At 40.1% G+C, this 21,404-nt stretch overlaps 2 protein-coding genes across 4 annotated transcripts; both read right to left on the bottom strand.

Annotated features, from left to right (window-relative positions):
* Positions 1-522: 522 nt before the first annotated feature.
* Positions 523-5,461, bottom strand: FAM162B (family with sequence similarity 162 member B). Its single transcript, XM_053974614.1, has 4 exons — positions 5,269-5,461; positions 4,730-4,841; positions 1,883-1,991; positions 523-1,675 (listed from the first exon to the last, which is right to left on the bottom strand). The coding sequence occupies exons 1-4, from the start codon at positions 5,381-5,383 to the stop codon at positions 1,577-1,579; spliced, it is 435 nt and encodes a 144-aa protein (XP_053830589.1). The 5' UTR covers positions 5,384-5,461; the 3' UTR covers positions 523-1,576.
* A 4,437-nt stretch (positions 5,462-9,898) lies between these two features.
* Positions 9,899-21,189, bottom strand: GPRC6A (G protein-coupled receptor class C group 6 member A). Of its 3 annotated transcripts, none has more exons than XM_053973438.1 (6): positions 20,996-21,189; positions 19,057-19,360; positions 16,397-17,224; positions 13,927-14,139; positions 12,451-12,574; positions 9,899-11,108 (listed from the first exon to the last, which is right to left on the bottom strand). In XM_053973438.1, exons 1-6 carry the CDS (start codon positions 21,187-21,189, stop codon positions 9,988-9,990), a joined length of 2,784 nt encoding a protein of 927 aa, XP_053829413.1. In that variant the 3' UTR covers positions 9,899-9,987. The 3 variants fall into 3 exon arrangements, with proteins under 3 accessions (XP_053829413.1, XP_053829415.1, XP_053829414.1); XM_053973440.1 differs by having other exon boundaries at positions 16,913-17,224; XM_053973439.1 differs by lacking the exon at positions 13,927-14,139.
* Between the last annotated feature and the right edge of the window lie 215 nt (positions 21,190-21,404).

Below are 21,404 nucleotides of genomic sequence, written 5' to 3'. Positions count from 1 at the left end.
GACGGTTAGTGACTGCACTTTAAGCATTTACACAAACTATATTTCATGCCTCTGATACATTTAAATGGAACAGTTTGAAAGGGAACTAAAATTGATAGACTTAGGATTATGAAAATCTTTATTTAAACTTAACATTTGGTTTACCTTGATATTGTTAAAAAATAATAATGAAAATTGTTTAAAGGATGGTCTCTCCTATTTTATCACTGGGTTTATATCATGCTTTGTTAAAAGCACATAAATGAACAAAATAAAACCAGAGATTATGACTTAAGGTCAGCTCCGGTGTACTCATTTGCAGGTAGGGGCATGATTACGATGATGTTACCTAAACAGATGAAACTAGTATGGAGAGAGAAAACTATGATATGAAAATCTTTAAGTTTGGCATTTTATATGCAATCTGCAGTGCCCCATCAGTTACAACATCTGTTTAAAAATACAGGGGTTTGGGTTTAATTAAAAGGGTACCATTTGTTCTGCTTAAATGTGAATACTAACTAGCTGATCTATGCAACTATGCAGAGCATAAGATTTTTTTATTAGTTCCCTACTCTTGTTACACTGAATCATAGCTAATTTTTTCATCATTGCACTTTTATCTGAGGATTGGTTCATACAGCCTTTTAATTTTCTAACATTTGCTTTACACACTGTTCCTAGCAGCAATCAGAAAATAGTAATAATGTTGGCACAGAAATGTTTGCTGTAGAACAAGTTTGCAACTGGAAACTATTTATTGTTGGGCCTGTCTTTAAAAAAAAGTAAAGATGCACTATTGTCTTTCCTCCATGGTTAATTCTCAGTAGGTTTAAATTTATTAAATTGTACAGCTGAGGATTTTTGTAATAGGTCTGCAAATTGATACATGGACTTAAACTGTGACCTCAAGTTTTTACTGAAATCTGTAATGAGAAATTCTAGTTACTTATGGCACAATGTCTTCAATACATAATGCGGGAAAATTAAATTACCTGTAATAACTTCACATAGTAATAGTGCATCTTTAAATCCAGGCTAAAGGCCCATTACTGTAACAGAACACATATAAGTAGTATGCAATATTATGGAATGTTAAATCTCCAAATACCATACAGAAACAAATAAAACCTATTTTACAGATGTTTACTGTATTTATTTAGTGATTCAATAAGTGTTGCTTCTTAAAGCTAAAAAATGCAAATACCATTTTGAAAACATCATTGATGCCAGTGAGTTCCAAGTGACAATTTACACTGAAAAACTGCACTATCACCAGTGAGAAAACTTCTTTGTGGTTATCTAACCAAAGGTACCTGACATTCTTAGGAAACTACCTCTTCCCTTTTAAAGCTAATTACTGCTTTTAATCATATGCAAAACATTCTAAATAGTTTTAATTATATGAAACAAGTATCCTGAATATCTTCCTAATGAAAGCACCCTTCCCTTTCTTTTTGTGGTGCTGTAGCTGCCCTTATTAGCTCTAGGGGTGTGCATGCTACTGTTGTCCATTTAGGGGTGAAACTCACTAATTGCTCTCAGCAGAAGTTAGTTACTTTTGCTCTTCTGAGGACATTGAGCATTTCAGATGAAGTTACTTGGTCTTCGCCTCCGCGGCCAGCGCAGCCTCCTTCCTCCACTTGGCCTTCTTTGCCAAGTTCAAGCTCGTTAAGGACTCATGCCGTGCAGCAGCCTGAGGAAGTAACAGCATAGGAGTAAGGATGCACCCAGGGAAAGCTAACCAGCCTCGGGAATGGGCAACAGCCACTTAGGGTAGGGGGGGTTACAGAGACTAGATAGCTAAAGCATGGGCAGCTATAAGCTGCTGCTCTTGGTTTAGATTTGTGTGCTTTTCTCAGAATTCCATTATTTTAAAGTATGCTACACGGTCATGTCTCACCTTCTTAGCTGAAGCAATCACCGCAAAACAGGCAATAATTGAGAGCCCAATCATGATGTAACAGGCTTTCACTCGAGCTTTGTTTCTTGCCTTGTCTAGCATCTCTGGTCTACAATTAAAGTAGTTGAGTTGAGTCATTAAAAAAGGCCAAGTATCTCTTCAAAGCTTTGCAGACATAACATCACAATATAAAAAATAAATATAGAAATAGCTTCTGAAACAAGCATCTTCAGTTTGCTGTGGTTAGTTATGTATCAGCCATTTTCTGATCCTAATCCATTTCCCATGGCAAAGCAACATTTAGTGGAATTAGACTGTTTTGGGGTTTTTTAAGCTGGGAAAAAAAATGGTCAGGCAATAAATGTTTGCATTTCAATGCTTGGGGTGAATACACCAGAAATCATACCTTAAACTCTAAACATAGTGAAAATTGAGCGGGGTTATCTGTTTAAAACAGATGGAGACATCTATGTCATGTCAGGTGGAGTAAAAGCAAGTTCACGTTATTCAAAGTTAACTTTAGAAATCAATTACTGCTGTAACTAACCTGTTCAGATAGTGTTCTGTGGGCTAAGGACTTTACATCCTTGGATTGTTGATTATTAAAGCAGTTTGTACTACTGTGAGTTAAAGGTTTTAGTTCTTAATTAAAGCAGCAGCCTGACAGAAAGTGGGCAGCTGATGTCAGCCACCTCGCTATTTCAAGAGCACACACCTAAACAAGAAAAATCTACAGGATTATTTTTGCTGGTCATCAAAGGCAGAAATAGTGAAAACTGCTGTCCTCTCTTTGGCAGTAGTCAGTGCAAAGGAGGCATTTTACAGGCCAGCAATCTGCTTTGGTACAGCCCCCATTTCCACCCTCCTCTCTTCTGAGCCAGCAGCATGGCCCTGGGAACCAGCAGTACAGGAAATAATGAAAATTGTCCCAAAACATTCAGCTAAGTTTTTCCAAGTCAAACATTATACTTGGGAGTACAGTTTTTAGGATATTCATCATAATACTGCTGGTGTACCATTTTCCTTTCATAATTCATCATGTGAATGCTTTATATATATATATGTATAGATATTTGTAAGATTTAAGTATGTGTTTTATAAACCCACAAGTATATGTGTAAAAAGAATAGTTGCATAAAGAATTGATTTTGTGTTCTAAGTAAACATGGTGTAATGCTCTCTTTCCTTCCAAAAACCTTTAGATTTACTTTAAAGAGTAATGTGGTGGGGATGGGGCAGAGCTGGGGATCTGACATGCCCATGAAAGCCTGCACCAAGGCTGAGGGCTGCAGTGCTTTGCTCTAAGGTTCGGTGTGAGCAGCAGTGCTGTACCAGCCCTTCCTTGCCAGCGCACACAGGAGGAGCACATTGTGCACAATCTATTTCTTGCAGGTGACTAACAATGCCTGTAGTTCTAAGGAACTGCTTCTGGTTTGTACAGTGATAAAAATCATCTTCAAAACAAACTGCACATCAGACTGGCACGTAGGATCATTAGTCCAATAATCCATTTGTGGCAACAAAAGCAAAACCGTAAATGTTATTAGTCTGATGTATTAGCCTAATTATATTTCACAGTGCACTAATTGAAACTCCTCTGAGGCAGATTTTCACTTTCTCTCTGCTTTCTGCATCTGTTTTAAGGAAAACAGACCTTACAATGTTCTTTCCTAATTGCATATTAGGGTCTTTGCTATTCAATCCTTAATCAAGACTCCAGGCAAACCTCTGCTGAAGTGAGCAACAGCTTAAAAAAAAAACCCAAAGAAACCACAACAACCTTGAATAAAGCCTGCAGATTTTTTTTTTTTTTATAGTACAAACTATCTTCAGCAGTTAGGTTGTGTTCACAGGTAGCAACATCTTGCAATTCTTTTCACAAGAGTTAAAACAGTGCCGCAGTTCAGCCTCAATGTCTTAACAATCAACTACTTCCAGTATATTACTATTTACATTATGATATAGTATAATCTTACAGTTCTAAAAATACTTTGCTTACCGGAAAGCAAAATGGTGATGCTCACCTGCCAGGCCAGAAAGGAGTGATTTTTGTGCATGTGTCTGTGTGACTGGCAAATGCCATGTCTTTATAAACATATCCTGACAACTTGAACAGCATTTACAGCTCCTGAGACATGTCTGAACCTTCCTCTAGAGGAAGATGGTGAAACTAACAGCACAAGACAGGCTAAGTTGTCCAGAAAGCCACTGTCCAGCTCAGCAAACTCTAGTGAAACTGTCAGGAACCAGCAAGAATAGGCAGAGGTTGCATCTGTTGCTTTGCACACTGTTTATTCTCAATGTGTAACCCAAGGCAGGGACATATGGTGATGATAAAAGGTAGTGTTCTGGAGAGATGTCTAACATGCTATGTAACATCCTAAGAAAAGGGAGCCTTAAACATGAGAGAGGTTTCGGGCTTCCCTAGTTTTCCTCATATTCTATAATAAAAAAATTATTTGTGTAATCATTCAGTGACAGCTCCCTTAGAACAGTTTATTCAAGCTATATACAGAAAATACTGTTTACCAATAACATCTTTCTCTGCACTTTAGGAATAAGCAAAACAAACAAGCCAGTACATAAATGTAACCAAGGCTGTCTACTCAGATGGATCCAGTTCTTAATCCCAGGCTCTAGGGACTCCAGCAAGGAACATTTTCTCATCTTAACCTCTAACCAGGACAGGAAATTCTCTTGCCCTCTAATTTGTTTCCAAGTCTCAGTGCTGTAAAACCAGCCGTTTTAAGCTCTATGGAAAAACTTTTAATTTTCCACAGAATCAGGACCACACTGCTGCTTTCCATTCAGCTCCATGTTACCCTTGGACAAGGCCAGCACACTTACGAGATCCTCAGAGGAATCTCTTCTTCTGTCTTGAAACGTCCAGTCCAGAGGAGGATTTTTTTGTCAAACTTCGAAGGTTTGTAACTTGCAACCACCCTGTGAGCCTGCTCAGCTTAAAGAGTAGAAAAAAATCCCCACTTTATAAACTGTACACTAAGAGAGAATTATGACTGATAGAAGGGAAAAACCCTCCCCATTTTGGTTGGAAGAGTAATTTAGGGATTACACCTCCAGGTCTCGGCTACGCAGAGTCACCTCCGCGCCGTCTCTGGAATATCACCGCACGCAGCGAGTGTTTCTGCGGCTCTGATTCGACCTCCCCGCCGCCCGCGGCTGTGGGTACCCAAGCGAGCCGGAGAACGCTCGGAACCACCCGAGCTGTGGTGCCACCGGCGGGCCGCCCCACCGGGCAGCCCAGCCCCGCTCCGTCCCGGTCCCGAGCCGCCCGCCCGCGCATCTCCCCGTCAGCCCCGGGACGCCGCCGCGGGGCCGACCCGGGCGCCTCCGCTTCCCCCCCGGCGCGGCGGGCAGCCCCTTACCGCGGGTGGTGCCCGGGCTCCGGGCGGGATCCCCGGCGGCCGCGGCTCCCCGCGCGGGCGGGCGGAGCGGCGCGGCGGACAGCAGCCGCCCCGGGCGGAGGCGCGCCGGCAGCATGGCGAGGATGGCGAGGAGCGGCGGGACCCTCTGCCTCAGCCGGACCCTCTGCCGCAGCGGGACCCTCTGCCTCAGCCGGACCCTCTGCCGCAGCGGGACCCTCTGCCTCAGCCGGACCCTCTGCCGCAGCGGGACCCTCTGCCTCGGCCGGAGCCTCTGCCGCAGCGGGAGCGACCCCAGCCCCGCCCGGCCCCGCCCCGCTCTACCCCGCCCCGCGAACCCTTCCCGCCGCGCCCGGAGGAGAGGCGAGGAAAGACGGGACGATCGCCGGCACCCGGCGGGATCGGTCCTCCCGAAAAGGCATCCTGTTCACCTACCGCACTCACGGATTGCAACTCAAGTGAAGAAGGGTCACCGTCTGAGACAAAACTCGGCTAAAGAAACAGACGCGGCAGTTCAGCTTCATGTTAGGACGGGTACGTGCTGGAGCGAGTCCTGCGGACGGCCACAAAAACAACCAGAGACCAGGAGCAGCTCTCCCGTGAAGACAGGCTGGGAGAGCTGAGGTTGTTCAGCCTAAAGAAGAGAAGGTTCCAGGGAGATCTTACAACACCTTCCAGTGCATAAAGGGGGGGCCACAAGAAAGATGGAGAAGGGCTTTTTACAAAGGCATGTAGTGATTCCTATACTCTCATTACAAGAAGTAATGGCTTTAAACTGAATCAGGATAGGTTTAACTAGGAAGAGATTCTTTCCTGTGAGGTTGGTGAGACACTGGCACAGGTTGCTCAGAGAAGTTGTGGATGCCCCATCCCTGGAGGGTTGGATGGGGCTTTGAACAACCTGGTCTAGCAGAAAGTGTTTCTGCCCTTGGTAAATAGATGATCGTTAAGGTCCCTTCCAGCCCAAACCATTTTATGATTCTATGTAGAGTATAAGTTCTGTGACAAAACCTGCCTACATCTGTGTTTCTGTCATTTTACTGCTTTCTCAATGCTCAAATATACTGATTCTCATCATAGGCTTTTCCATCTACTTCATCTGGGAAAAAAAAAAAAAAAAAAAACAAAAACCTTTGTTGTTTTTCCTTTCATATCCTGGACAGAGTTTTATTAAAAAAAAAAAATTATTCAGAGAAATTACTAAGTAACAGCCTGTGTCAGCATGATATTCATGACAGTGTAAGACTGGCTCAACAGAACTGTGTCTGATGCAACAAGCAGTGGAAGATTTTACTTGCATCAGCCAAAGCCAGAATGGCTGCAGATGAACAGAGGAAGTCCCACTTCCCAGGGATGGATCACTGTCTGGCAACAGCTTAAGTCCTGTGCTCAGTGTGATAGCACAAAAGAGGAGTTTTGAACTATTTGTAGCCAAAACCTCCAGCTATCTTTTCTTCAGAAGCAGAGCATATCACAAAAAGGAGGAGATGCACCTCTTTACATGCACACACACTCCTTGAGCAGCTGTGCCCTCTTTCAGAATGTTGTCAAGGAGATGAAGACATATCAATAGAAATGACCTAGAGGATGATACTTTACCTTTGCTCAAAGAGTGTGGCATAATGTCAAGCAGTGCTCCTTGTCCCTGAAGACACAGCTGGGAAGGGTAAGGAAGAGTCAGCACATCTGGGCTGGGCTCAGTGTCATTCATTATGAGCAGCATGCCAGACACTGCTATCAGTTGCCCCTCCTGACGGTCACCCACACGTGTCACTGTAGTTCCAATGGCCATCAGCAGAGCTGCTGGGAGGAAGCCTGGAGCTCACGTAGTTTCCAGCACTCGCCAAAGAACTGCTCTAAAGATTGTGGGCAGCTGAAAGGCATCACAGCCAGAGCTACGGAAATCTTGAGGGAATTATGCTCTGAAGAAGAGGATGTCAGACACTTGGTGACCTTCATGGTCTTCATTCTCCCTGAAGATATTCTACATTGTATGATAGTGGCTTCAGAATGCATCATTTAGCATTATTAACAATGGATGACATAAGCCCTAAAAATGTTAAATAATGTTTACATCCAGAGCAGCCTCCTGCTGACCTTAACAAACAGCATTTTCCCATTTGATTTCTCTGTGAACAGTGCTGTATTTGGAGACATTTGTTCTCTCTATTGCTCTCAGAGATGGAAAACGTGCCTGTGCAATGTTAATGTTTTTGAGAAGTGATTTCAGGACCTTTCCAAAGTAAACAAGCAGAATGTGCTCTGGGCCAGAAAAAAGAGCTGGTCCCTTTGGCCTCACATGGTCTGACCTATGGGCCATGGCTCTGGGAGCACTAGGATAAGACTTTGCCATGACTCTGGAAGGTGATTCCTGTTCTGTGCTCTGGAGATGAAAATCTATTTCAGGCTCATTTAATGTCCCTGTGACTGACAAAAGGAATAGTTAGATTGCTGGAATACTTACTGCCCTGGGCAGGAGAATGTGCACAAATGCTACTTTAGCATAATAAACTCATATTTTAAGCTTTTTAATATCCTCTGTGTAGGGTAGCACAATCCCTCTATGTTCTACCTACATATGATCACTTGCTTCTTGCAGAAAAGGCATTTAAAACCATGTAACACATCTTGCTATACGGTCTCTTTTTTGCTGTCAAGTCAAGCTCCCAAACCTGTTACATCCTCTCTGCTCTACCATGGACTGTGCTTTGCACAGAAGATCTGACTAGCTGGAGAATTAGATGGAGCATGTAGGGTTCCTTTGAAATTCTGCCATATGTGATGTCTTTCCTCAGAGATACCTCAGTAGAGACCTTCACACTGCTGTCAGCAGGCCCTGTTCATCAAGACATTCTCCTCATTGTCCTGCAGGATAATTTCCTACCACACACAGCTTTCAATCTAAAGGATGTTTCTATGCAGGCTAAGGTCCATAGTGGAAACAATCTCACAGGCGAGTGTATTGTTGTTCAAGGCCAAACAGAAGCTCATGGGGAGAGGTAAGGAAATTAAGTAAGCAAACTCAGTTTTAAACATCAATATGGCTTTAATCATTCCCTTTCATATAGCTTCAAGGCATGCTACACTCAACACTTTTGAAAACAATAAATACAGGTACAACATTCCAGCCAAATTAACTTTTCTAACCAGCTGATTGCTGACAGTTGTGCAATGTAAGCTTTGCTTCTCTCTTTTAGGGGAAGACTTCTCGCTGCATTGGCTGTCACACTGTAGACATTTAAACCTTATGCATAACCCCATATGCAGAAAAGTATTTGCAACAACTGAAGTATAAATAGCATTCAACATATAAACATATACACATAACCCTTAATTCCTACAATCAGCAACAGAACATATGTATTTACACAAATCATATGTGAATTGCACTCTTGCATTTCAAATTACTTTAAAATACCTTCATAGATACACAATATCAAGGATTTTAGTATTATTTTACAGTAACATGGCACAGAACTTAAATAGCAAAGTTTCTATGTTCTGGGCTTTATGAATATGGAAAAGTATTTTCCTGTTCCTGTATTGACAATGTAGTTCTGCTGTTTAAGCTCTGTGGTACCATTACCCTGACAGAAAAAATTCTTCCTTCTCTGAATGTGCCCTTTCCCTCTCATACAGAAGGCACAGCACAGCTGTGCTCATGGAGCTACAGAGCAGAGACTCATTCAGTGCAGATCATGCTAGGTCATCCTTGTGCTATTTCTGTGTATCCTAATGATGCATTGTCATGTTCTTATTGTAAATCACATTTTTTAAAAATATATCACAACCCCCTTAAATTTTCCAGGATGCACTCATGCAGATACTGGTCATTACATTATTTATGCTAATGAGGGGAATCAATTAGTGATTTTAAGTTTTGACATTACACATTAACTTTACATTCTCAAATAAAAGGACACCTGGGGCTCGCTCTCCTCATGCATCAGAGGAGGTGCATGAGGTGAATCAGTGTGTTTCTTCTGAGTATGGGGAAAAAAGGCAGATAAACATATGTATAACTACAGAGCTCCAGTAGAATTCTCTAATTTCTTTATAGACCTGCCTGTAGTTCATTACTGTGCTGGTAAACACAAGGAACCTTAAATGTTACTACAGCACTCATCTGGAATAAGCCGTGCAATTTTGGGGAGGAAAAAAAAAGATTCACTTATACCAGATGAAAAGAGTTACTTTTGGAAGTTCAGAATAATGGAAAGCCTATCTTAAAAGTGGAGACTAAAGGACTGGATTTGTTTATTGGGCAAACAAAGGCTGGGACAAGGTTCTCTTTGATCTGTAAAACCAAGATGAGAAGAAGAGCTCCTTAAACAACTGAGCATCAAAGAGGCAAAAGAAGTGGGGAAATTCATGTGTTCCCATTTACATGACTGTGAGACTTAATTTTGTGATGCTTCTGCCTCACGTGAGGAAGGGAGGTTGCAGAATAGGTCCCACAGAGGTTGCAGAATAGGTCCCACAGGTCTATGTGGGCTGGATGGGAAAGGAAGGGGGCTGCACATCAGCGAGTTTGCAGGAGCATGGGATGGACTCTGTGAGTCAGGAAAGCCTTTCAGATCTGGTAACAGATAACTGCCTAAGTACAGGAAAAGGTGTTTCACGTGGCCTGCTCTCCTTGGAGATAGCAAAAGGAAAGAGATCTGAAAGACAAATGTCTCCCTAAAATGGCTTTTCAACTTCTGGTGGTTTAACACTGGCCAGTCAAATGCTGGAAACTCTTTTCCTGACCATAGTCCTTGCAGCATTTTTAGGAAGAACTTTTCCTTTTATTAGTGGCTGCCCAGGCACTTGGTAATGGCAATTTCCATTCACAGAGTCATTCTCAGTTTTACACGAATCTGTGATAGTGGCTCGGAAACTGGAAGACTTTGAATCTAAAGAAACCTGACTAACAGCAACGCTGCCCGCACTCTTAGAGGAGTAAGTGTAAACCATTTTGAGAAAGGCAGATTTTGTGTTTGTTTCTTGCTTGTAAATGATGATATAGCATTTTGGAAGAAAAGTGCAGCAGAGGATTCCATAATTAGATATTAAAACAACAATGATTTCCACTGCTGGCAAGTATTTGCCAAATGTAGTTGCGTAGACAGGGATAAATACAATCCATGCTATAAAGTAAATTAGCATGCCAAAAGTGATGAATTTAGCTTCATTGTAGTTCTCTGGCAACTTCCTACCTTTAAAGGCAAATATGAAGCAAATAAATGCTAGGGCAGCAATGTAGCCCAACATAATCCCAAAAGCTACAATAGACCCCTCATTGCATTCCAGAATTATTGCTCTTGGGATTGAGAAATTTTGATTTACAAAAGGTGTCCTAAATATTAGCCAGAAAGTGCAAATGATAACTTGAATTCCAGTGCAAGTGACCACAGTGGGAATAGGTTTATACATGCATTTCAGGAAATTTTGAAGCTTGGGATCAAAACTGAAAGCTAGTAAAATTTTTAGTGACTTTATTAAAATACATGAAATGCAGAGTGTAAAACTTATACCAAAGAGTGCTTGCCTAGTTTTACATTTGAATTCTGTGGGTACATCTATGAAGAAGACAGTGCTTAAAAAAATTAAGAAGTGGCTGAAGAGAATAATATAGCAGACAGTCAGACCACCAGACGCCTTTACAACTGGCGTGTCCAAGTTTTTGGTAAATATTACACAAATGGACAAGACCAACACAACCCCAAAAGCGGAGAGGAGGAGGAGGAAGATAGCAAACCAGTCAGTCCAGGCAAGGAAATAGATTGTCTTCCTGTAGCACGTGCTGCTGTTGATGGGAGCCCAGTAGGTTTTGTTGTTACATCGGTAGCAGTAATCCATATCTGGAAGCAGAAAAAAAAGGAAGATATCTTAGAACCTCAAAGTTAGTAAACTGCAAAGTGGATTGTAGGGACTTGAGATACAGGAGCAATGTGGGAAAGGATGATTAAGGGAAAAGATGGGTCTGACTGCCTCTGACTCTGGCTGTGGCTGTCCAGGGAGAGGAGCTGCAGGGCTGCGGTGGCTGCGGTGGAAGTGGCACAATGAGCTAAGGACAAACGCCTGGAGCTCCCTGCCAGCTGGGAGCAAGCCTTGCCTGCAGCCAGAGGCGAGGAGGGAAAATGACCAGGCTTCTAAATCTGTCTTGCTCATCACCGACCAGTGAAAAGTGACCAGTGAACTTTAAATGAAACCTGAACAATGACTCTAGAGTAATCAATTCTCTTGTGAAAATTTGAATTATTTTTCTTTCATTTGTCTCTTTTAACAAGAAAATTCTCTTTACAGATAGCTTTTAAAATACAACAGCAAGAACAAACATTGCTTTAGATAATGATTTGAAAGGTATTTTTGCTTTGAAATTCCTATTTTCTGATATGGAAAAAATTCACAATTAATTGAATAAGAAGATAACATTTACTTTTCTTCTGCTCTCAGGATATTAAAAAGTACATGCTACCTTAATTTTCTTTATTCTATCTCTCTTCTCTATATTTAATTTTCCCCTTTAAAGGATTTTGCTTAAACCAATGGTAAAGTATACATCACATTTGATACTAGAAAATATTGCTGTACAGTTCTATCAAATTACACAGCACTCTGTGGTAAGACACAAAACGCGCAGCTAAGCAAAATACAAAGCCCTTGAACTTCATAGATTCATAGGCTCCCAGAATGGTTTGGGTTGGAAGGGACTTTCAAAGACCATCTAGTTCCAATTCCTGCACCAGGGGCAGGGACACTTTTCCCTATACCAGATTGCTCAGAGCTCTGTCCAACCTGGCCTTGAACACTTCTAAGAATGAGGCAACCACAACAACTTCTCTGGACAACCAGTGCCTCATCACCCTCAAAGTCAAGAAATTGCTCCTGACTGGACTGAATGTGCTAAGGAAAGACAGGGAGGAAAGGCTCTATTTAATAAGAGTAAATTTCACTAATAAATCAGCCAGAATTTCCATCCTCGCAAAGGGTAATGCTAGTCTGCTGGACAATCTAATTACTTTAAACTTGGCCTTTTAAAAAGCATTTATACCAAGTTTTACAAGAAACTGATCATTAATAAATGTTTAAATCCCATTCCAAAATTTAACCCAAGGTTCTCAAGGCACATTACATCCAAGCAAAACAACTGCATTGATGTATAAATAAACCTTTACCTGGGTACAATACAATTTTTTTTACCTGTTTGGTTGCTGTAATGGTTTTCTGGGCAATAAATACACTCATAGCAGCATGTGTGTGGACTTTCTGTAACCTTTTTCACCTGGCCTGGCCTGCAGGGCTGGGAGCATGTTGACTGAACCTTCTGCAGTGTACAGAGGGGAAAAAAATAAAAATAAAAAAAAAAAATAAACCTCCAAGATTTTTGCAATTAGTATTTTTTTATCATACATATTTTAAGGAACTCTGAAAAAGATGTTGACAAATAGACATTGTATGGTCCATATATCTTGTATTTTCTCCACACAGTCAATGAGTAATAGAATGGGGCATTATTTACCCAATAATTTTATTTTTGGGCCCTGAATGCTAATTCCTGGATTTGTGCGTATCTTTAAAATCTAGATCAAAATCTTTCATTCAGCTTTGAACCTGTATTTAGACTACAGAGGATCATCTTCAAAGAATGCACAGAAGCATCTGAAGGGGAATTTGAGTGAACTGCTTTAAAAATGAGTTCCTGATACTCTGCTCAGCTGCTCAGAGCCCAGGAGGGACACCTTGGCCTGAAGGAGATGCTTTGGAGATGCTCTGTGCTCTTACACTCCTGACCCTTGCCAGCTTATCCCTGAGTCATGAAGCTCCATTCCTGGGTGTGTGATCAGTGTCTTCTCTTGAGGTCTCACTTCAGGTCCTCCTTCCAAAGACATTTTTTTGTCAAATGATCTGTCCTGAGGCACACTGCAATTTCCTCACCTTCCAAGATGGTGTTTAGAAGGAGGTGGAGACATTTCCTTGCACCACAAAGAGGAACAAGGTTTGAGGTTTCTTTCTGTCCTCAGCTAAGTTCACATGTGGAGACCAGAATTCAGCCCACCTGGTAAGCAGCCTCTGCCTGTCCCATTCGTGGGGAATGCCTTGCAGCACAGAGCTGTGCCATGAACTCAGACATCCACCCGTGCACAGAGGACAGATTATCCAGCTGGAACTGGCCAGGGCCACCCACCAGTCCTGTCTACACCGGTGCTGGGGCTCTGGGTGGCACCACCTATTCATGTTGCTGACCCCAGCTCTAACAGGGGCAAATAAACAGCAAAACTTTTTTTTTTGTTTTTTAAACAATGAAGTCAACACATCTGAATCTTCATGTAAAAAAAGTGGTACAAAAGTGAGGGCTTTTTTATACACCATCATTTCTTATTTTAAAATCCCTTTGTAAGATTCTGGAATAGCATCCTTAGGACAGACATAACATTCTAGGGGCATTCTGGAGAAATAAATAAATTTTGTATCACTGAGCCTGCTCATAGGCTAAGATGCATCTCAGGGTGCATGAAAGGGTGCATAGACTCAGAAAGGATTCTTTGCTCTAAAAGGAGAACATTAAACCACACAAGAGATTCCTAGCTGGCACATGTTCCAATAGCAAGTGCTGCAGGGAGAAAAAAACTGTCTTAAAATAAATTTCACGTATTATGTCAATAAATTAAAAGTTACCTTTAAAGCCAGAAAATCTTGTTTTTTCTCTTCATCCTCAAAGATAAAGCCACCTTTCTCTGCATTGTATTCTGCCATAGTGGTGATTTCCATGTGGCCATCAATTTCTTTCCAAAGAAGGACATCATAACTGGTGCTCATATCTCCATTGGAGTCAAATTTGACTTCCTTATCATCATCAATGATTACAACTCTTTTAAGTTCTTCAAGGAGCTGCACATAAGTGTAAGGAATGATAACATACACCCGTATCATGTCAGTGTGACAAACTGAGTAGTTTAACATATGTATGATAGTATCAAGTTAAAAAGAAATTTTTAATTTCTCTTTCTCTTTTGGGACAAAGAAAAATATTAAAATTCAAATTAATTTTGTTTACAGAATTACATTATGCAGACAATCATGTTGGCCTTAAAAATCTATCATTAAAAAGAATCATAATTTCATAAAATCATAATAATAGTATTTTTTCCAGCCTTGAAAATTTTGGTGTGATATTCAGAGAAAATATTTTTGCTTGCAAAAACTGAGTCTTTTAGCACTCCCCTTCTTGTAAAGACCAGTGGTGAGCAGTGCTCTTGTTGTTACTTTACTGTCAGCAGAGTCAATCTGGGCAACATTTGCTTCCAGAGTAAATTCTCCCAGCATGTCTGGGAGTATCTAGCACTGCTCCCAGCTGCAGCTGTGACTGAAATTGTGTGTTACAAGGTGAGACTCAGAACTGTTAATAATCAATGAACAATGTATATGCTTTGTCAAGACAACTGTCCAGCTTCATATTGCAATCCATTCTGTTCAACAGGGGAAAACTTCTGCCTCCCTCATCACAAACAGATGAAACAGGCCTGTGTGAATCTATAAAAGGACAGGTTAAGGCACATTATATATCCCCACTCCCAGCTCATGGGGAGATCATAGAAGTACTCCTATTAGCTGCCATGATTCTTAGTTAAAGCAAAAGCTTTACTATTTTGCAGGCCTAGTGATTTTTTTGGCAACAGTAATTAACTGTCAAGAAAAAAATTCAGTGTTTAGTGAAAGGCTGAGTTCAACTGCATTTGAAAATCATGCTGTTACATGGGTCCATTTGTGACATTCATAGCATTTAACAAAAGTGCTGATACGTATACTACCTCAATAAGCTTTGTCAAATTTATGTAGCATCTAGTAACACATACACATCTAGTGTATATAATATGCCATCTTGTCATGTATAATGTAATTTTTTGAGTGTTTATATAGTTTATGAAGAACCAGTGTGTTTCTAACCAATTTGATTGGTGCATTTTATTTGGATGCTGCACAGTTATGTGGAACTGAATAGGATTTTTTAAATTGTATATACTCAGACTAGTAATTTAATTTTTCTGTTCTTCACTTTTTCAATTTATCTAACAATATAAGAACACCAAAGCTTTTTGAATACATCCTGAGCTTCAGACAGAAGGGGCTAATATTTAGTAACATCTTGGTGCAACTGGTTTTTGGAGCTTTTTGCAAAGTCTGTAAAACAATCACTCTATTTTTTCCCTGTATATGGAGATGTATGATATGGATTATTTGGATCCTAAAAGTTTTCTGTACATATCTATCTTCCTTCCTAGAGGGTTGAATTTTCATGTAGAAGAAACATGTTATGAAAACATCACGAGGGAAATAATTATCTCTCAGTTTTCTTCATGTCTGCTTAACAACTTAAAAGGTGTTAATCTGGATGGCTTGGCATTTAGTTCATTTATGAAGTAAATGTAGCTCCATAAAGCTGCATTCCTACAAAATAGTCCTGAATTTGTCCCATTAGTGTTTACTAATTCATGTAATTAGTCTAATTGTTACTGGGTTATTAGTTGGTTGGTTTTTATTTCAAATCTCATATCTTGGTTTGACCTGCCCTAACCTAGGATAAGAGGTCAGAGCAAATCAGAGTGCTTCAGAGGTTGTTTGACTTTTAAGTGAACATTTGTTTAATCTTCTGAGTAAAAGTGTGTAAAAGTGAATAGTCCTGAGCAGGTCCTTGGGTAAAAGGTCAGGTCAGGTTTACTCTTCTGATTTTCCTCTTCCCACCCAGTAGTGTGATAACAAGTACCTCACCCATCTAAAAGATTATGTCTTTATATATGTCAAGATCAGGCAGAGGCATAATGTATTGCATTTTCAGTTTCAAGTAGAGACTCTTTGTAGAGGAAAATACTTGAATTAAGACAAAACAGATACAATGGTGAGAGAAAGAGAGAGAGGAAAATTGAAACTCTTTGTTGAATGTTCCTATCCTGCAGTATCCCCATCTCTCAAAAGCGCTCACGATGTGTATCACAGTGGTTTGCAGCAACGGGACCAACCACTAGTACTCAAATAGCTGATAAGAAGTAATTTAGTAAAAGGACCAAGCTTTTATCTCCAGGAATATGGGAGCAAAAATGCAACGAAAGTTAGGCAGAGAGAATGAGACCTGTAAGAATTAGCATCATACCTCCCAGGGAGTGAAGGCAGATGGATCCTTGCAGTCTCTGTCTTTGCATAGCCTTTTAATGGCGTGAGCTATAGCATAGACTGCAAGCATAGTACTATGGATAAATCCTGGTTCAACATTAGCATTCAAAAAATCATCTCTCCAGATCTGAGGTTTGCTCCAATCATTTTCTAATAGATTATCCTGGGACTGGTTTGCAATGCATGTTTGAAAATCATGATATTTCAGGTGTGCACAGACTGACAAAAGCATAATATATTCACGTAAAAACTTGTTGTTTTCAGTGGGCTTTTCATGAAGGTTTCTCAAAAACTCTTGGAATGAGGAGATGTCTCCATTTTTAAATCCAAATCCCACGACTGTTCCCAGCTGTCTGATATTGGGAATTGTACTGATCTTGACTGCAGCTGACCAGTTATCACTTGCAATCCAGATTTTATTAACATTCCTCTCAATTGCCTTCTTGAATAGTTTGAGCACATGAAACTGTCTCATAAAGACAACAATAACATTTACTCTTGTTTCTTTGACAATCTTCTCAATTGCTTGATCAACTTTGGTGTGAAAGGTGCTGTCAGAGAGATAGGCTGGCAGCATCTCCTTAAAAGCTATGCAAACGTTGTTTGCCATGGCCTGGACCCCAAAGCTCTCCAGAGCAAACCGCCCATTGTCATCATCAGTGGCTATTACTCCGATCCAGTTCCACCCAGATTCACAGATCAAGCGAGTCATTGCTCTTGTCTGGTGAAAATCACTGGGGATAGTCCTGAAGAAAGAAGGAAACCTGATTTTGTCACTGAGGATTTCAGCTGATGATGCAGGACTGACCTAGGAAGAACAAACAATTCAGTTATGGATGTGGTCCCCTCCAAAGGATGCCGAGAGATCCAAAGCTGCTATGGTTGCTCTTTCTTCCCACCTGACCCAGACTCCCTCCTCCTGTGAGTGAGCATCAACAAGGGGCAGCCAAAGGGGGCAGGTTCTCTCTCCCTGCTCTAAGGACACAGACTTGTGCCCAACAGCAGTTACACTTTTTTTTTCACTCTCTTCCACATAATTCAGTGAGGGCTGAGAACAAAATCTTTCAAAATGGATATGACAGTAATGATGGTATAAAGATTTTGGTTTGCTCTGTTCAGATACCATCAACATGTTTTTCAAAACAATATTTAAAATATTGGCTATTTTCTGAGTCTCTATTCAAATTGCTGGTACTCTTATATTTTGTAGTATTTTCCTATCACTGAGTGTGATAGTATGGTTCACACATATTTTTTTTCTCACCAATATTTAATTATTATATTTCAAAAGGATCATTAAATCGTTTGGAAGAACATCACAGACAAACAAACAGTAACCAATAATACAAAGTGTTATAATTTTTTCATACAAAAGATTTATTATCTTTTTCTTGTGAATGTAGCTGGAAAGGCATAAAAAGAACATTGCTATTTAAATCTCTCCAGTTTTAATCCTTTCTTATTTTTTGTTGGAACTTTTTTCCCCTATATTTCTTGACAGTTCTTAAAAAATAAATTTTAGGATTTCCAAAACAAGAGTCACCTGTCTGGAGGGGATACCAAAATATTACTCTGTCAGAACACTGCAGATGCTATTGATAAGAAAAATCTGTTGCATCCCATTTTCCATCTATGCCCTACTGCAGATTTTTTAGACACTTGCCTTTTGATTATGTTCAAGTGTGGCGTTTTAATTTTCATACTTACTACAGTTCCTGTGGTGGCGTTGGAGGTCAGAATTACTTCCTACCATTGCAGAGGAGAAGATTCAGTTAGAAGTTATCTTTAGTTCAGATTTTATGTCTTTTCCACCTATTTGGTTAATTTATATCCATTGCAAAAACCAAAGTGCAAGACAGGATGGTGTGAAAGTGGATCTGTTTCTTCCTTCTTAATCCTGGCCTTGACCTCAATTCTTTTACAAAGGTGACAGTAGGAAGGTAAGCACGGGCCTAAGCACAAACGTGGGACTGTACTAGTCCTAGAGAGGTAAGAAATAGAAAAGGATGTTTTGGGAAGGAATAGTGTGGATCTAAACTGTTGTGTTCTTTCACTTCTACAATTGTTTGAAGAGTACTAGGAGAAAAATCTTTGTTTTAGAGCAATCTTCCTCACTTCCCTGTCCATAGTTTTAACTGACTCCAGCATTTAATTTCTCTTGGCCTGGAGAGAATTCCTGAATTTCTGGACAGATCAGATCTGATCTGGTCTCTTTTTTTTTTTTTTTTTTTAAGCTTGAGACCTTGAGATTGAGTATTGTCATATTCACCACCAGGCAAACTGTACATGGCAGCTGTAACTTTGCTGCCTGAATGAAGTCCTTGAGTGTCATCCAAGGTACATTGGAGTAACCAGGACTGACCAAAGGCACTGCCAGGCTGACAAGAGCCCAGCACGTCCCTGAAAAAACACTTGGATAAATGTGCCTCAGGTATAGAAAATATCCCTTACTGCCTTTGGGTAAATGAATCAAGGCCTCCGCTTGGAGCTGAAGCCCACTGGTCCTGATGCCCTTAGAATAAACCAAATCCTGCCCTGTAGTAAATATGTGGCTTTTGCAATTCCTGCGATTGGAGCCTTAATTCTTAGCATGATAAATCTGAACCTCTGTCCAAAATAAAATAATTGCCTCAAACCTACCTGTGGGATTAATTGCAAAGCCAACAGCCTTGACACTGCCATCGACACCTCTGAGTAGCTGGCTCCAGTGACTGCCTTGACTCTTGGGATGTAGTCTGAGTAGTTACACTTGAACTCCACGGCATCCTCCGAAGAATTGAATTTAGACAGAAACCTCAGAGCAGACGCCATGGCTTTTGTAACTTCTGCACACGTGTCATAGATTTCATAGCCCAGCGTAACTCCAGATAACAGTGTTGAGTTGTTGATGGTTTCAATAGCGTGTATCATTGCAAGTGTCTGAAGAAAAACTTGAATTTCAAAGCTGTCGGAGAAACATGAGCGGAATTTTTTAGAAAAACTTTGTTGGAAGCAAGGGCGAAGCAAAGCCTGTTTTGAGTATAACCCTTAGAATTTTACAACTGCTGAAAAGAACTGATGGGTAGTAAGTTTTGTGTGTTTTGTTTGGATTTAGTGTACAAAATATTAAAAACCATTTTTTCCCTCATTTAACAGGAGACTAAATAAAATAAACACAAAACTGAAAATATACTTGAATAAAAGTGTTTTTCTGGAAAAGAAAAAGGTACTAAAAGTTTAATTTTCATGATACATGAAAATTTGCAAGTGATATCTTCAGAAAGCATCCGTCAAAGTCAGTGAAGTTATTCTAGTTTACTACACTTGCCCACTAAGTTTTTTAAAAATGTATTTATTTTCACCAGAAGAATGAAGCAAAGAAAAGGAAATACTAAATATTTCAGAACACAAGAAAATATTTCAGAGGTCAAGGTCTCTAGTGGTTGCATTGGTGTTTCTAAAACACTCTTCAGACCTGATGAAGTTAGCCCAGATATTTCCCCTCATCTCCAGTGGACATTATAATAGGTGATTAATCAGAACTGAGCTAGCTCAAAATGTCTACAATACAACCAACCCTCCTCTCAGGCAAGCTTCTCTAAAGATTACAAATCTTGTGATCTAAATTAAATTTCAGATCGACCTGAGATAATTTATGTCTCTATAGAAAAATAATTGAAGACAGACAAAATTATCAACTTAACATTTTGACATAAATCCAGACAGATACCTGCATGTCTAGCTGATTATTAGATTCAGATGTGGGATTAAGTTGTAAAATTCAAATAAAATTTGAATGAATTCAAAAAGTTAATTAAAAAAAAATTTGAATTTGTGGATTTGCACCTGTATTTCAATTTTTAAAAATGCATGTTTGGAATTCCTGGTCTTAGGAAAAGTTTATTATGTACTTAAAATAAAATTCTTCACCAGGTTTCCTTTTTATGCATTCCAGAAAAATGGATGTTTCAAGCACGGTAGGATTTGGAGCCAAAAGAATAAATATTCTGATGCACAGAATGCATGCATGACAAGGTGTATATATGTAGGCTATCCTATAAAATAAAGCCACAGTTATAGTTCCAAGTGTAATAATTATGTTAATTTAAAAAATAACTACAGTGTCATCATCAAGGCACTAACCTAGATTATAACTGAGCTGCCCAAGAGATGGAAGGCAGACTTTACTATGGGCTTGGGTAAAATGGAATAGTATTCCTGTGTTCAAATCATGTAGGTTCAGCTTCATAACAAAAAATGAATAGATGCCCAGCTTAGTCCTTCAGACCTATAGCAAATTACCATTTCCATGGAAATCAGATGATAACACAAACATCCAAGGCTATTTGATTATCTGTGATGATTGAAATAGGATCAAATGCTCATTCCCTTCCTCAGTAAACTGCAGTATTTTTTATTGTAACTTGGCCATATTTTGTCATCCTGTATTAATTTACGTGAAATTTATGTGATTCCCTAGGAATTTTTTAAGACTTAGCAAAGCAAAAGAACCAGAATTTGTTGACCTTAGCATAAGAGTTACATGTTCAGTGTCAGTGCTCTCTTCTTTGCTGTATGTTTAATTTCCAGTATTACTCACCCAGCACAATTCTGAATTACTGGCTTGATGGGGTCTTCTTCTGGATGCAGCATTTCGCTGTGAACTGCAAACAAGCCTCCAATAACGATGTCCCCCGGAGAACTGGCACCCACAAAGTCGTCAGCATTCTGGCAGGAGAAAGCGATGTCGGTGCTGACCACAAAGCAAGGGATCAAAAAGATAACAAATGCCATGTGTCTGTTTTGCTCACTCACTCCCAGCTTTGAGTCAATCAAGCTGCAGCGCCAACAAGGGCTCCTGTGTCATCTGTAAAGCGTAGCAAAGGACAAAGGCTGCACTTGAAAGTGGTCACGCCTCATAAGGTATTTGCCTCACTGGACAAGACTTTTTTATTGAAGGTACTAAAGCAGTGCTGTCACATAAAATGTGAGGGTGTGGTGGTGTGAGA

This window comes from Vidua macroura, chromosome 3 (assembly GCF_024509145.1).
Source record: "Vidua macroura isolate BioBank_ID:100142 chromosome 3, ASM2450914v1, whole genome shotgun sequence".
Lineage (NCBI taxonomy): Eukaryota > Metazoa > Chordata > Aves > Passeriformes > Viduidae > Vidua > Vidua macroura.
This window is presented reverse-complemented; position numbering and strand designations above follow the sequence as displayed.

Coding starts and splice junctions, on each gene's coding strand:
- FAM162B (XM_053974614.1), bottom strand. CDS start 5,383: ATGCTGCCGGCGCGCCTCCGCCCGGGGCGGCTGCTGTCCGCCGCGCCG. Junction 4,842..5,268: donor GAGCCCGGGCACCACCCGCG/GTAAGGGGCTGC, acceptor CTACTCTTTAAG/CTGAGCAGGCTCACAGGGTG. Junction 1,676..1,882: donor TGATTGCTTCAGCTAAGAAG/GTGAGACATGAC, acceptor TTACTTCCTCAG/GCTGCTGCACGGCATGAGTC.
- GPRC6A (XM_053973438.1), bottom strand. CDS start 21,189: ATGGCATTTGTTATCTTTTTGATCCCTTGCTTTGTGGTCAGCACCGAC. Junction 19,361..20,995: donor GTAATTCAGAATTGTGCTGG/GTGAGTAATACT, acceptor TTTCTCCGACAG/CTTTGAAATTCAAGTTTTTC. Junction 12,575..13,926: donor AAGATTTTCTGGCTTTAAAG/GTAACTTTTAAT, acceptor TGTACACTGCAG/AAGGTTCAGTCAACATGCTC.